This window comes from Podarcis melisellensis (assembly GCF_964234715.1).
Source record: "Podarcis melisellensis genome assembly, chromosome: 2".
Taxonomy (NCBI): domain Eukaryota; kingdom Metazoa; phylum Chordata; class Lepidosauria; order Squamata; family Lacertidae; genus Podarcis; species Podarcis melisellensis.
In genome coordinates, this window is record NC_138529.1 from 47,104,690 (window position 1) to 47,120,939 (window position 16,250).

General features: G+C 41.7%; 1 protein-coding gene across 3 annotated transcripts in view; it reads right to left on the bottom strand.

The window, feature by feature from the left end:
- Positions 1-16,250, bottom strand: part of LOC309363089 (rho GTPase-activating protein 7-like) — a 95,371-nt gene that overhangs the window by 21,390 nt on the left and 57,731 nt on the right. Inside the window, exon 1 of one of the 3 annotated variants that reach the window (XM_081899122.1) lies at positions 6,304-6,526. The exons of the other annotated variants lie outside the window; for them this stretch is intronic. Coding sequence (XP_081755248.1) covers positions 6,304-6,316 — 13 coding nt within the window. The 5' untranslated portion in view covers positions 6,317-6,526. Of the gene's footprint in view, positions 1-6,303; positions 6,527-16,250 lie in introns of those variants that run through there. 3 annotated transcript variants of the gene reach the window in all.

Consider the following 16,250-nt stretch of genomic DNA (forward strand, 5'->3'; position numbering starts at 1 on the left):
TGTTGCTTTAGAGTGTACAACTAGGCGCTCTGGTGGCTTGGAAGGTGTTCTGTGGTTCTTTGAGGAAACAACCATGCTCCATATGGCCCACCTATTTCCTAAAGTATTTTACTATTTGTTTTACAGCTCACTATCTATAACACCTGGCATCTAGTTCACAAAAACAGATGTCAGGAACTAAAAACTAATGACTTATTTTGTGGCAATTAATAAAAATCCTGTGGCTAACAGTATAACTTTCCCACAGGAAAAAGGAAAAACAAAACTTTGCAGAACTACAGAACATTCACCAGATGCCTTAAAAATGTAAACATATTTAATATACTTCTGGAAGAGCATAAGCCATCAGTCTCCAAAATGAACCAATATTGCAAGTTACTGTGTCTCTTCTTAAGGAAGACCCCAGGCTGTTCTCTCCTCTAGTCCAGTTCATGTTGCAGCCCTCATATGGCCACCCAAGGTCTTCTGACTGCTGACTGAAAAGGATCCCTACACACACACACACACACCACCTGGCAAAGCTTTCCTGATGGAATGCATTATTATTAATTTATAGTGTAAAGGTAAAGGTAAAGGGACCCCTGACCATTAGGTCCAGTCGTGGCCTATTCTGGGGTTGCGGCGCTTATCTCACTTTATTGGCTGAGGGAGCCAGCGTACAGCTTCCAGGTCATGTGGTTAGCATGACTAAGCCGCTTCTGGCGAACCAGAGCAGCGCACGGAAATGCCGTTTACCTTCCCACCGGAGCGGTACCTATTTATCTACTTGCATTTTGACGTGTTTTCGAACTGCTAGGTTGGCAGGAGCAGGGACCGAGCAACGGGAGCTCACCCTGTTGCGGGGATTCGAACCGCTGACCTTCTGATCAGCAAGTCCTAGGATCTGTGGTTTAACCCACAGTGCCACCCGCGTCCCAATTAATAGTGTACCTTTCCTCAAAATAGTCATCATTAAGTTATCAGCTTAGAGAAAAGAGTATGAAAAAATATTTCCAGAGTCTCACAAGTTTTGCTTTGTATCTTATCAAACAAATTTTCAGTCTCTCATAATAATAATAATAATAATAATAATAATAATAATAATTTTGTCCTAGTTCCACATTGATGATTAACCAACTTTTATTGGTATATGCAATTCCAAAAGAATATTATGGAGAACACCTTTCCTTTACAAAAATGATTTTAAGTCTAAGGCAGGTAAACTATTAAGAAATATGTGTGGAATGTAGAAGCAGGAGCTTTACATGGGACTAGCTAAGTACCAAGTATTCAATGAACAAGCTACCTTGCTCAAAATTTTGCGCTTCCAGCACATCAACAAGGGGCTGAAGGCTTGAGACCAGCCACATGGAGCACCACTATGCCACACATACTGAAATTTATAAAGAGCAAGGGATATTTCACTTGGCATGAACACCCTAAATCAGCAAGTCAGCAAAGTCTGTTTCGATAAACAGACATGTTGACTGTCATATTTCCCATACATGCCACCAATAGAGAGAAAATATGTGGCAAGCCCTAGGTTTTTTTTTGTGTGAAAAGCTACTTAAAAGAAGCTTGTTTAGCAGGAGACAGATTCAAATTGGGCAACTTATTTTGTGTAGCTCATTCCAGGGCTGCCTTTTCAAGGAATGCTCCAGTATCAGTCTTTTTATTTTCTAGTTTCCATTGAGTGGCATTTGCTAAAGGAAAAAAGGATGACAGGGCTTTAAATATATTTTATGGAACTACTGGCATATAGCGCAAGATTCCAGAGCCAGCTCTGACATGACCCCCTACTCTTTGTATGTAACACATTTCCTGGCTTTCTAAACATTTGAACGGTTGAATGTTTCCACTTCCTGCAGGCCTCATTACTCAAAGATTAAAGAACAAGCAGAAGTTCAAAATGAATTGTTCTTCCTTAATAAAACTATCACTGCTAGATCCTTTTGAGAAATTATACAAACATGTGTTATGAATTCTGGTTAATTTTTCATTCTTAGTGCTATACAGGACAAATACTTTAAAAAGGATGCTACCAGGTCAGATCAGTCTGTGCCTGAGAAAACAGGAAGAATGTGCTATTAATTTTCTTCAGTGCTGAGGCAAAGATACCAAATCTTCCTTAAGCAACATTTACAACTATCACTGAAGAAAATTAAGCTAACTTCCCCTTAGGTATGAAGCAAACTAAAGTAAAACTGATTAACATAATCTAGCATGCTTCCATTCCAGTTATTTCAATAGCATATCCACTTCTAATTGCATGCACCATTGTGATTACTGTGAAAATACATTAAACACACAAGCAGAAAGTAATCACGTAGCAGCCAGAAGAATGAAAATCAAACTTTATTTTATAGAAATGCAAGTAGGAATTATGCCTGCCCTTTACCATTGTCTAACATATTTGAGCATTGGTTACTTTTGATATTTGTGCTTTGTTACAATGCTTTATTACTGAATTTTTTTAAAAAAATAAAAACTAATATTCCAAGTACTTTGTTTTAACAATCTAAACTGGTACTTACTTCTAAAAGACCCTTGTTTAAAGCTACAGAATATAAAAATGTCTCGCTGACAGTAAACATATATTCAAACACTAAGTAATTCACTTTTAACTATCTTTGGTGGTTAGAGGAAATGTCATTCTACTGACATCTGATTTAAGTTTATCACCTAGCCACCTCTTTCAGCTTTATATCTTATACACAGTTTTAAAACTTAGATGCAAATGAGAACCAATTATATGCATAAACTATGTTTGAATTTCACAACAATCATATCTGATGCATAACCACCATTTCCAGCTTCCCATGTCGTGGGATAGTGGAGACCTGAAAGAGCTGAGTAAATCTCAAACATTTAGTTCCACATTAAGATTTCAAAATGCCCATACATGTCTCAAAAGCAGAATATTTCTCTTCTACTGTTCTTTGTTGCTTTACATCTTGATTATTGCATTCACATGAAAATGATACTGGCATATTAATTGAATGTTAATTCCAATCAAAAGTATATCATTAGCTTGTGGCATTTCTATGCCCCTCTGTGTCTGGTGTGCATAAAAACTGTTAGCACAATATGTAAGCAAAAGGGTTGGCTCCAAAGTTTGCTGGCACTGGCAGCAGCATCACCTGGTGGAGTTCTGCTCAGGATGCTCCTGCCAGGAGAAAACAGTGATGGGAGTATTTCCATTGAATCCCACTTCCTCCTATAACCCCCAAGTGCCACCTCTCCTGCTATTGCATAGAATCCCCCAACCCCTACAGATCATATTTTCAGTGGGGCATAAGAGCTGTAAGGGTGTGTGGGGGGGAAATAAACAAAATGTTGTTTCACTCCCTATTCCATCAGCAGGATTCTTCTATTAGATCACAAGCCTTTCCAATCAAAGTCTAGATCTAGCTAAATTAAAATTCAATTACAATAAAAATACAAACACACCACAGATAATGGCAAATTAGACAGTCATGACCTCAAAACCTTAAAAAGGTCCTAAACTACCTATTTAAAGCTTGGGAAATAAATGTTTTTGCCTAGTGCCAAAATAAATATAAAGCGGGCATCAGGGAAGCCTCAATGGGGATAGCATTTCACAACCAGGGTGGTCAAATAGAAGGCCCTTCTGTCTCCTGGCCACTTACGGGACCTCACTTGGCAGTGACACTTGGAGAAGGTTACTAATAATCACCTCAAGGTCCAGGAAGGAACATATGGGAGGTAACCTGGCTAAAAGCAATAAACAAAGGTAGAAGTCCAATCCCAGTTAACAACCTTGCAGCCCTATTTTAGACTAACTGAAGTTTCCATAGAGTTTTACAGGTAGCTGCATGTACAACACCACATTGCAACAATCTAAACATTTTTTATAGAACTGGCACTACAATCCTATGTTTTACCATTGGAACAAGACTCCCAGCTTTGGAAAAAAAATACATTATGATAGTTTTGCTCCCATTGCTACTTATACCAATACTTGTAGGTTTTCACTTTTGCATACTAATGTCATTGTGCAACAAAACAAAAAGCCTAACACAATTAAAAACAAAACAAAATATTGTGTTTGCTAGTTCTGAAGAATAAAAAGCAAACTGCCCCAGAACTAAACTAATATTTTTGCCTCCTACACCTCCTGTTCTTGTAAACTTAACTCTATTGTTCTTCCTCCAACGTCCTCCATCTGCTCCAGAACCAGTCAATATGCATGGGATCTATCTGCCAGACAGCTGCAACAGCCAGATGTCACACACTGAAATGCACATTACCTATAGAACCAGAGTCTATCCCATCAGCAACTGTTCTGACAAGACCCTTTGTGCAGCCTTCTGTTGTATTGTTCTTGTTCTTGGCTGTGTCTGCAGCTGGGGACTTAACAGTAAGGGAAGGACATGCTGCATATTAATTTTATTAGTCCTTCCAATAAAGCACCTATTCCCAAAAATAAATGTTTTCACATACTGTTCTCAGACAGATAAGCTTATTTTATTTTATTGCATATATGTCTCTATAAAAATCATAATAAAGTTGAATGAACCTAAACCAACTATCCTTTGGATGCCACATCATGCCTTAATGAAGTATGTCTTCATTTAAATCTATGCTCAGACTATCATAGAATGGTCTGGTTCAAATTTAATGCTAAGTCAAACTAGGACTTAGAAGGGGCAAGTGTGTGGAAAATTGCTGCCACTCTGCTCCTCCCCTGGCCTTGCATACACAGCAGTGGCTGGGAGGGGAGGAGTGAAGCAGCAGCAAGTTTCCTCCTGGATAGCCACATACTTGAACATTTTTGCTGTTCTACAAAAGTGTCAAGAAAAAGGTATGGCTCAAAATCTGGCATACACATGACTTTCCTATCCACCATTGTCATCAGTGGTGTTGGTGAGCTCCAATTCACAAGGTACCTACTGTATCAGAATAGTAAGGTAAAATCGAAAAGTATTTTGCAAGTACTGCATAACTAAGAAGTCATCTTTTCAGATAGAGCAGTGGTTCCCAATTTGCTAATTACTGAGGACCCCTTATTTTTCAAAAGCTAAGCCACGGACCCCCTACTTTTGAAAATTTTGACAACTATGGTAGCTACTTCTGCAAAGCAAATTTTTAAACAAAACGTCGGGTTGCCCCTAATAAGCAAAAGATTTTAAAAGGTAAAGGTAAAGGTACCCCTGCCTGTACGGGCCAGTCTTGACAGACTCTGGGGTTGTGCGCCCATCTCACTCAAGAGGCCAGGGGCCAGCGCTGTCCGGAGACACTTCCGGGTCACGTGGCCAGCGTGACATTGCTGCTCTGGCGAGCCAGAGCTGCACACGGAAACGCCGTTTACCTTCCCGCTGGTAAGCGGTCCCTATTTATCTACTTGCACCCGGGGGGTGCAGTTTCTTTTCCTCGATTTCGAAACCAATTTTGGCCAATATATTTTAAAAACGCACAGTGCTAAAACATACCATAAAACTTGTGATATTACCATGCAAAAATGACAAAAAAAAAGTTGGGGGAGGCAAGGGATGGGGCCACAGAGCCCCTAGGTGTATTCTGCAGACTCCCAGGGGTCCTTGGACCTCTAACTGGGAACCACTGAGATAGAGGGTACCAGAATATATGGTCTAGAATAGGAGGTCTTCTCTCCAGTCTCACCCTCCATGTACAAAATTGCAGATGGCAGCACTTCATTCTGCTAATATCAAAGGTGCTGACTGGGAACTTGTTAGCATCACTTCTGTCTCTATGGAGTGGGAACATCCCTCATGATATATCAGGCAACTACCTATTGCCTGAGTCACGTAGGTTTTATGAGATAGTTGTGTGAGAGTGAAGATTCAGCTTTAAATCAGTTCCATGGATCCTTTCCCAACTGTCTGAATTGCAAACAAGAGAACTAACCTTAAATGTTCCACCACTGCTGACCTACATTCTTCAGAGCTGAGTTAGGGCTGTTTAGAAGCCCAACAGTGTCAGATTAATATTATTATTCTTTCACTTAAGTAGAAAACGATCTCACACACTCAAAAGCTTCGCTCCAGGAAAGATAGCTAGCTAGCTTCTGCCAGCTTCCACACGTGACAAAACGGGGCGCAGACGATGGATGTGTTTTATGGCGAGGCACAATCTCTGCCGCATCACCATGCCCTTCCTCGATTGAGTTCGTATTTCGCAACACTTTTAACGGCATACATGCAAAACCCGCAGCCCCTTCCCGAGAAACAACCCCCTCCCGTTGCGTGGCGCTTGCGGCTCCTCGGTCGCCCCAAACTCCCGCTCTCCGTTCGAAGGCGCCGCGTTCGCCGCCAGAACTTCCCCCGAGGCGAAGCCACTTACGCGTGAGGATCATCCCGCCTCGGTCCTGAGCGCTGAGCGAAAACGGTGCAGCTTCAGTCTCCAGCTCACTTCATCGCCGCCGAAGGAAACCAGAGCGGGAGCCGGGAGCGTGACAGAGGCTGTGAAGGGCTTGCCGAAGGCACAGATCCCGCCCCGCCGCTGCGCAAGAGAGACGATGCGCCCGCCGGCGCTACTGAGGCGAATGGAGCGAGGCGCTGCTGCCTCCACCCCGGCTCCACCCACCCCGCCGACTTCTCTGGGCGGCCGGCGAAGCGCTGAGGGAAGGAGGCGGCTGCCTCAGCCTCGCAGGCACCTGGCGACTTCCTCTCCTCGAGCGAGGGGCTGGGCTGGGCGGACAATAAGTAGGCACGGGCGCTGTGGTGGACGTGACTGACAGCGACGTGCCAGGAGGGCCTGAGGAGCTTATCTATATCAGTGCCTCGAGGTGTGTGAGGAACACCAGGATTTAATTTTCTGCATGAAAATACAGGGTGGGTGGGTGTGAGAAGACATAAGGATGCCCCCTTTCTGTTCCATCTTTGGGCAATAAGAAGCTTCCACAACAGCTTGCTGGATGAGGCCCATGACCCACCCAGTCCAGCAGTCTCAGGGTGGCCAACCAGAAACCTCTTCCCCTTGTCAATGAATAGCTGACTGCCCTGTTCTATTTTTGAGTTTGGTGGGGGACCCAGCCACTAACACAGGGAGGAAGGTCAGGGCAGCCAGACAGAATGGGCAGCAGGGATACAGAACTCTCAACCACCTCAGCCAGCTCAGGGAGGATGGGAGTAGCTTTCCACAACAAAGGGAAACTCAGGCTTATGTAAAGCAACCAAGGCCATTCTTGAATAGAGAAAAGGTGCTGTGCAACCAGAAGCAAAGCTTTTGGCACAGAAATTTGCAACAGCAAGGTAGCCACTGGGTGTGAACTGAGCCACTAGCAATGTCAGCTCCCTGCAACCATACCCATAATAATACATATACCTCCTTCCTGTGTATTGTGTATTTTTAGATTGTGAGCCTGAGGACAGGGACACTCTTAGCACTGATTTAATCACATAGCCCATCCTCTCACCTTGTTGCCTCCAGGTAACAGGGCTGTTGTGCCTTGGAAAGACTTCTGCCTATGACCTTCAGTAGCCAGTTGGGAGGGAGTTCTTTCCCTGTTCTTTTCTGAAAACCTCTAAAGAGTAAGATTCCATGGCTTGTCTTTTAGCTATTGCAGAGATATCCCTAGTTAGCAGCTTGAGTAAAATTGCATAAAATGACATATGTAAGTTTGGAAACTTGTTTCCTTATTGGCACACAAATTGAATTTAGATTAGGAATTTATCAAGTATTGGGTCACCACAGTTCCAGAGCTCTTTTTATTACTCAAGAGAGCCTTTCACTCAATAAGCTTCCTAAAACCAGTTTGTCAGGTCAAGCATTTATTTATCCTATGCTTCAGTTAAGAAACTGAATTCACAAGAACAACAAGAGTCTTATGGCACCTTAAAGGCTAACATGTTGATTATGGACTAATATTTTGTGGCCCAGAGTCCAATTCATCAGAGGCAGAAGGTACATTTCTTAAGGCTGCATATAAAACATGTATTTAAAACACATGACTTTCCCCAAAGAATCCTGTGAACTGTAGTTTACCCCTCACAGATGTACAAGTTCTAACACATGCAACAAACTACAATTCCCAGGCTTTGCGGGGGGGGGGGGGAGCGAGCCATGTCCTTTAAATGTATGGTGTGTGTATGTAGCTTAAACCAACAGATTAACAAAGAAACATTGGTACTTAGGAACAGTCTAGTAGAGAAGAAAAAATGAGCACCTGTCATCTATAGGTCCCAGCTAAAACTAGCCAAACATACCATTAAGGACCTACAGTCTAACCTGGACAATGACACTTCCTTTTCACAAGCTGTGGGTGATAGGTCACTTACAGCCCAATAACCCAAAATAGCTACTTACTAGCAATAAAAGACCACAAAACAAACACATACAGAGGAAACAGTACCTGAAACAAATCCATATGTCAAGTCAGGCAACACTATTACAGGACATCATAATGCGAGCCACAACCACCTGCTTATCTTCCAATGTGATATATGTCATGTGTTAGAAATCTCCTTCTGCATTCTACATAATAAGTAAAAAAAGGCCAGTCCTTATGGAAAAGAATCAATAGCCATAAATGACATCAGAAATGGGAGTATTCAAAAATCAGTAGAAGTTTTCAGTCTTAACACTCTGCTGCATGAACAAAGGAATTTCAAAGGAAGGCTCCAATGTAAAACTGCTGAATTCATCAAGTAGTTAAATTCTGTTCATTTAGATATAACCAGAGACAAATTGCGCATCTTATCTCTGTGCTTATTTTACATACATTCTAGATGTACTCTTCTTAAGTAGGGAGGGCAGAGGAAATTAAATGCAGTTTACACACACTCCACAGAAATGGCGAGGTATCTTAACGTCATAGCTAAAGCTCTGGATGACTCTAGTCAAGAGGAAGCACTTTTAAGATTCCACATTTAAAAGTAAGGCTACGGTACAATATTCACTTGCATTGGACTAAGTTTCATTGAAATCAGTGCAACTTACTTCTGCACAAACATAGCGGATTGTTTAGTTAGTCTTCCACCCAAGTAGTAAGATGGGCATGAAATGACACATGAAAGGAAAATTAAAAACGGGGAAAAAATGTGGGGGGGCGGGCATGTAAACTTGTGGGTATTTATACCACAACACCCACATCTTCAAAGAATCACTGCTTATCTAAAGTTGCAAAAGATACTCTGTGGGTAGTTCAACATAATGTTCAAAACATAAACCCATCCAGCATGCAAGCCGTCCCTATGAGAACACAAGCCAAAGTTATACCAAATCTTCCGTCATACAACCCTTTTTTAAGTGAGATATTGCCATTATTGCCTGTAAATACCAGTTTGTATGCAAACAAACTGCATAATGGTGTATAGCTTTTTAGACAGTTGTTTAGCCACTTAAGCGTAATGGATTTTACTTACAAATTAAATTTCACTTATTTCAGCCTGCCGTTAAGGGCTTGCATGCACTAGCTGTTTGGCAGTTCTCCAAATGATTCTATTTACACCCACTGAAAATTAATTGTCAAAGGCTGTTTTGCATAATACAATTAGCTTCCATATGATCTCAGCTGTGTTTGGAAAACTTCAACTTCCTGTATCACTGAGCTGACTTACAAAAATACAGACACAATTCTGGGATATTATCAAGTATCTTATTCTACATTATGTAAGGTTAGTGTGTTATTTTGCACCTATGTTTTGCCAGGAGCTACATGTGGAAAATTGAGGGTGTGTGTGTGTGTGAAAACCATTATCTGTTCCTATGAATATCCTATGCTTCACTCTAATCACAAAAATCCACCTACAGGTCACCCCTTTTCTATTAAAAATATGTCTTTAGAGAAATGTGTGAATTTCTTATCTGGCTCACCAAGTAAAACCCTCATAGCTTTCACATATTATCTATAATAATCTCAAGTTTGCCACTGAATGTGAACTTCAAAGAGTCAGAAAGGCCAGATCCTAAGCAATTGTACCTGTGTGATAGATATGCATATCCGATTCACACTTCATTTAAATGCATTTACATAAAACACTCTGCAAACAAGACTGCACATTCAGGAAGGGATTGCAACACCTTGGGGTCAAGGGTGGGAACAGGAAGAATCAGACATTCTGCTGGTTCCCAATTACAAAATGGCTGGGAATGAGAAGTAATGTGTTTTCCCAGTGCTGCCTTAACATGCTCAAACATGACAGCCTTTTCATAGGCAGATACAGGAATAAATAACAACACAAAATTTGGGTGCTTTTATAACAAGAATTAGACAAATGCATGGACAATAAGGCTATGGGTAGGTACTAGCCATTTTGGTTATGTTCTACCCCTCCAAATACCAGTTGCCAGGAAAAGATTGCACTCAGGTCTTCCTGATGGGTTTCCTAAAGGCATCTGGTTGGCTACTGTGAGAAAAAGGTTGCTGAGCCTGGTAGGCCTTTGGTCTGATCCCACAAGACACTTCTTATGCACTTAATTAGTGCCTATTATTATTATTATTACATTTTAAATTACTGCTGTTATGCCATTTGTTTTATTTGTATGATCATACTGCAATTTGCAAGATCACACTGTGGAGGTTGTTTTAATTTTAGTTTACTTTGTAACCTGCTTTGAGTGCACTAGTTTCAAAGGAAGCTTATAAATAAATTGTGGGATAAATAAATCAACAAAATGTTCACAGGCACTCAATAGTTCAAAGAGTGTGATCTCTTAAGAGCATATATAGTATCTCTGTACAGGTCCAAGGCTCTCTCACTTTTAAAAGGAAGATGCCTAAGCACAGTGTTAAGGTGTGGGGAAAGAAACACAAAGATTACTAGCATTCAAGTTCCCACTGTGTTGTAATCAGGTGTCCTAATTTAACTGGCTAGCTGGGATTAATAATATATTTTTTATTTTTTTTATATGGATTTTGTCTAGACAAAAATAGTTTGTGGTTTCATCAGTAGCAAACATCAGCATTTAGGATTGCTCAACTGTCAGGATGAATTTCAAGGATTTCCTATCATTCATTGCTGTAAGAGGAGTTGTGAGTGGGTGGGGGATGTTCACAACTAGAATCCAAAAACATATATTCAGATAGGGTTTTCATATTTAAAAAAGTTCCGGAAAGTCGTTGAGTTGTTGTTGTTGTTTTTTAGGGAGAAACCACTGAAACTGTTGACTTGACTTGCCTAAAACCAAGGACAAAGCATCACCTTTCGGAAATTCCCCCCGGAAATCAATTCCACCTTTGAAATCACAGTAATTTCTGGGAAGATCCAGATGTATGGCAGCCCTAATTCAGATGATCTCTTACCAGCGGAATTCCCATAAAATTGGGCTGAGGGGTGCAGAACTGTTGTGCTGGATGTCACTCGCTTTTATGAAGCATTTTTAATGCTATGCATTTAAGTCTATTTTAAAATGACGGTAGTTGTCCCAAGGGTAGCTAACATGGTGCCCTCTAGAGGTTGTGAACTACAGTTCCCATCATCCCAGCCCACTTCTCATGCTGACTGGGGCTGATGGGAGTTATAGTCTATAGTATAGTATTTGGTGAACAGCATGTTGCCTAGCTCCCTTCAGATTTGAGGAAGAGCACAAGTGTGATTTAAGCACACACACTATATTTATACCAAATGTTTATTCTCTTTTAGATTATATTTAATGTAAAGTGGGGTTTGTTAAATATATAAACTGTCCCGTAGAGAGATTCCTACCTACCTAAATAGGACTGGCAATGCACCTACCCACACAGATGCTACAAGGTGCAAGTTTTTCAAGTGTTTGCTCACAGCACAGATGGCAAAGCCTCAACAAACAACAGCCCCGTATTTATCTGATCCATTCAGCAACCAGATTAGACTTGCTTCAAGTTTTCCCTTTACTTGCTTTGCTTTCCAAGCCCCATGATTCATATAGCACAATGCTACCTGAAGTTATGCACACCAAAATAGTCTCTAAAAGGACCAGCTATGTCCAAGTGATTAGCCAGTCACAGAAAAGGAGAGCGATAAGGTATTAGCTAAATTGTAATTTCCTAGAGTAGAATTTAAAACACACCCCTAGATCTTGCTAAGAAAAGGCAGAGGAACATAGGGAAAACTGAAAGGTTATAGTTATTAGTTAAGAGAACTTAATAATTATGAGTTTGCTCATTTCTCAGATATTTGCTAAGCTGACTTGAAACAGAAGACAAAATATGTTAACATTGTAGCTTTTTGTTTGTATAATTGTTTCGTATAAATGACTGGCGTCTCCAAAACTTTTTCTCAACTGCTTAGCATTTCAGATTCTGTACGGTTTAGTGACAAAGGTGGGACTAATTTCAACTTAGCTTTTAAACTGCCAATTCTAGTTATTTGCTAAACTGAAGTAATACAGATGTAATCATATACACCTGGGATCTCGAAATGCAGTCTAGTTTAGGGATTCTCCACAATACATGGAGTATCTACGAAATGGAAGCAACCTTGGGACAAATATACCCTTATTTGGTTATGAATTATCCTGCAAGTCATCTCAAAGCAGCTCACTTTAAACAAAATTCCCAAACTATTCAAAGATTATAAAATAATCTCTTAGGTCCTAAGTAGGGCAGATGGGGACAATCCTAACTGCCAGATATGTTACAGCTGACACAATCAAGCCTGGACTCCACCTCCAGACTATTTTTTGAAGAAGAATATGCATTCCTTTTCCCAAGCCAGATTTTGGCTTACTGTGTCTTCTCCAAGGGACAAAGCTGGGTTGCCTAGCTAGCTTCATGTCCAATTTAAAAAGAAGATAAGACTAAGGGCTAGGTAGAATTAAAATGCAATTTTATTTTTTATCTATCATGTTTTTATGCTTTTATCCTGACCCTTCTCCCAAAGCAGGCAGGGCCAAACTTGGCCCTCCAGATGTTTTGGGACTACAACTCCCACCATCCCTAGCTAACAAGACCAGTGGTAAGGGATGCTGGGAATAGTAGTTCCAAAATAGCTTGAGGGTCAGGTTTGGAGATGCCTGTCCCAAAGGATCCCAAGGCGGCAAACAAGCAATAAAACAATAAAAGGGCAATTAAAAACATCTTTAAAAACACCCTTAGTGCAGGTGCAGACTGTAAAAAATCCCAATACTGATGCAGCCGTTAACTGATGGGCATGCGTAAGCCCTAGAAATCCCTACCCAACCACTTCAGACACAATTGTTCAGAGTAGGCAGCTGGGTTCTTCTTGAAACTAAAACCTGCTTTTTCTCCTTTTCAAGTGGCAGTATATGTGAACTGAGCTTTGTGTTCTGTAAACATTTGGGGGCCCATCACTTTATGGGGATAATATGTGGGACAGTAGACTTTGGCAATGGGGAACCAGTAGCCCTCCATATATTCTTGGACTACAACTCCTATTGTACCTGACCATTGGTCATGCTGGCTGGGGGCTGGAGGGCCACAGATTCCCCATATGTAGTCCAACCTGTAAATCAACTCAGATAGTGCCAATTGCTATAAGCCTCCAGTGACCTCCTTCCAAAAGGACACTAACTCTGTTGCAGTCTGTAAACTTTTCAACATTCAGAGAAGTCGGGTGGGTGTAATAATTGTGCGTTGGTTGCATCAAGGACTCCATGAGCCATGTTTGTCAGGGTACACATTTTAAAATAATATTGGATCACTAATGTTTCAGAAAACTGGGTCCCTCTTCTTTTCCAAAATGCCACAGGTATATGCCTGGGATCAATTATTCTTCCTTTCATGTACCGGTATTTTCTTCCTTTAATCCCCCCTCTTTTTTTTAAGATAACTGCCCCTGAACTCTAATATCCTATACTTCAGAGGAAAGCAACTTGTAGAGTACACACATTCCAGAAAACTACACCAGCAATGCAAAACCGGCACTGTTCCAACAACTGGAGTCATTTGGAGCCAACCCCCTCCCACCCTCTACATATTTGAACTCTGATATCACTAGACTATTCCCTATGTAATCATGCCACCACCAGAAACCCTGCTTGCTCTCCCTTACCATGAATATTCAAAGGAACTCCTTGAGCTATAATTGTGGACACAAAGCAAAGTTTATAACTGCTAGAGTTAGCAAATTGTAGAAATGAATAAATGATAGAATTTAGATAATATTTGGAGTACTAAAGGGAAGGTGCCAGACCAGGGCCTCACCTGAGATAGAAGTCCTGAAGAATGAAAAAAGTTGCTTGAAACAAGTCATTAACCAAACTGGGACAGCTGGGACAGAAGCACAATAACCTGGTTGATGGAAACGATCAACCAGGTAGGAAGCTCTGCTGGTGAGGACAGGAAGTTGCCAAGGTGATGGGAAGGATGTGATGTCACATTAGAAAAATACTGTCCTTTTAAAATCAGAGGTCTGGATAAGGTGGGCAAGCAGACAGATGGGGAGCTGCTGCTTGGAGCAGGAGTACATAGGAAGAAGAAAGGAAGTGGGCAGAACTCCATAAGCTGCTGTGAAGGGCAGAACCATCTTGCGCAGGCTGGGACAGATGCATAGAGAAGGTATGCAGGATGCCTTGGACTCTAACATTGCACTGCTGTGGAAAACAAGACCCTATTAACATGTAATGCTCCAAACTCTCTCCAAAGTAGACCAGGTGCAAATATGTGTACAATAAACCATATTTCTTAAAGACACTAGTCTCCACTTTGCTCTGATTTCCCAATGGAAACACAAATCTGGGTGAGCACCTGGACCCCCTGGAAACTTGCTACTGCTTGGTAGAGATTGGGGGAGGCGTACAGTCTGGGTAGCAACATTTTAAAAAGTGCACCTAGCTTTATGTTCTGGGCTCTTATCTATTCAGTGACCTCCATTGTAAATATATACAGTGGAACCTCTACTTACGACCACAATCTGTTCTGGAGGTCCAGAAGTCAAAATGGGTCGCTGGGAGAGGCGCCGTTGTGCGCAGGCAGCGATTGCCCGCTTTTGCGCATGTGCAAACAGTGGCAAACCTGCCGGTTACTTCCGGGTTTGCTGCGGATATTGGGTGAAATGGACACGAGCGGAGGCGGACGTAGGAAGAGTTTTGACTGTAATTCCCAGTTTAGCATTAGATGCATCTACTTCACGCTGTTCACCTCTCAACAAGGCATCTGTATCATATTGTTTTTTGTTTTGCTTGCCAAGCTTGTAGGGAGCATGTGTTGATGAGCAACTACAGAAATCCAGTAACAAAATAGGACTCATAAGCACTTTGGTCTTTGCCTCATTATGTATCCTAACAGAACAGAAATTATGCAAGAACACAATATAGTCTCTCTCTCCCACCCACATCAGTGCCTAAGGGGCATTCTCAGCATCCTCTGGAACATGCCAACCTAGGGAGAGCCTGATCTAGGCTGTGATAACTTCTCCATTACATTACAGTAGGAGACACTTAGAAGCTATGCAAGTCCACCACACCTTTTAAAAGTCTTCAACAGTTTTTGGACATTTAATCTACATAAGGGAACAAACAAGAAAATTATTCTTGACAGTATGTTTCAAGGGCAGAACTGAAAATTACACTAAAGAAAGAAGCTGCAATAGATACATGGATAACTAAAATAACATACTAGGTAGAGATGACAAAATAAAGGCCTATTTGCACCCCAAAAGCATTTATGCAGCTATATTCTACATCCACTGTTAGAGGTATGCAGCTGAAGGGCAGTTGCGAGGAGAGAGCTATTGCACTGCTCCCAAGCTTCCCACAGGCATCTGTTCGGCCACTGTGAGGACAGGATGACATGCAGTATGATCACATCTTGTTGTTGTTGTTGTTTAGTCGTTTAGTCGTGTCCGACTCTTCGTGACCCCATGGACCAGAGAACGCCAGGCACCTCTGTCCTCTACTGCCTCCCGCAGTTTGGTCAAACTCATGCTGGTAGCCTCGAAAACACTATCCAACCATCTCGTCCTTTGTCGCCCCCTTCTCCTTGTGCCCTCCATCTTTCCCAACATCAGGGTCTTCTCCAGGGAGTCTTCTCTTCTCATGAGGTGGCCAAAGTACTGGAGCCTCAGCTTCACAATCTGTCCTTCCAGTGAGCACTCAGGGTTGATTTCCTTCAGTATGGAGAGGTTTGATCTTCTTGCAGTCCATGGGACTCTCAAGAGTCTCCTCCAGCACCATAATTCAAAAGCATCAATTCTTCGGCGATCAGCCTTCTTTATGGTCCAGCTCTCACTTCCATACATCACTACTGGGAAAACCATAGCTTTAACTATACGAACCTTTGTTGGCAAGGTGATGTCTCTACTTCTCAAGATGCTGTCTAGGCCTGTCATTGCCCTTCTGCCAAGAAGCAGGCGTCTTTTAATTTCGTGGCTGCTGTCACCATCTGCAGTGATCATTGAGCCCAAGAA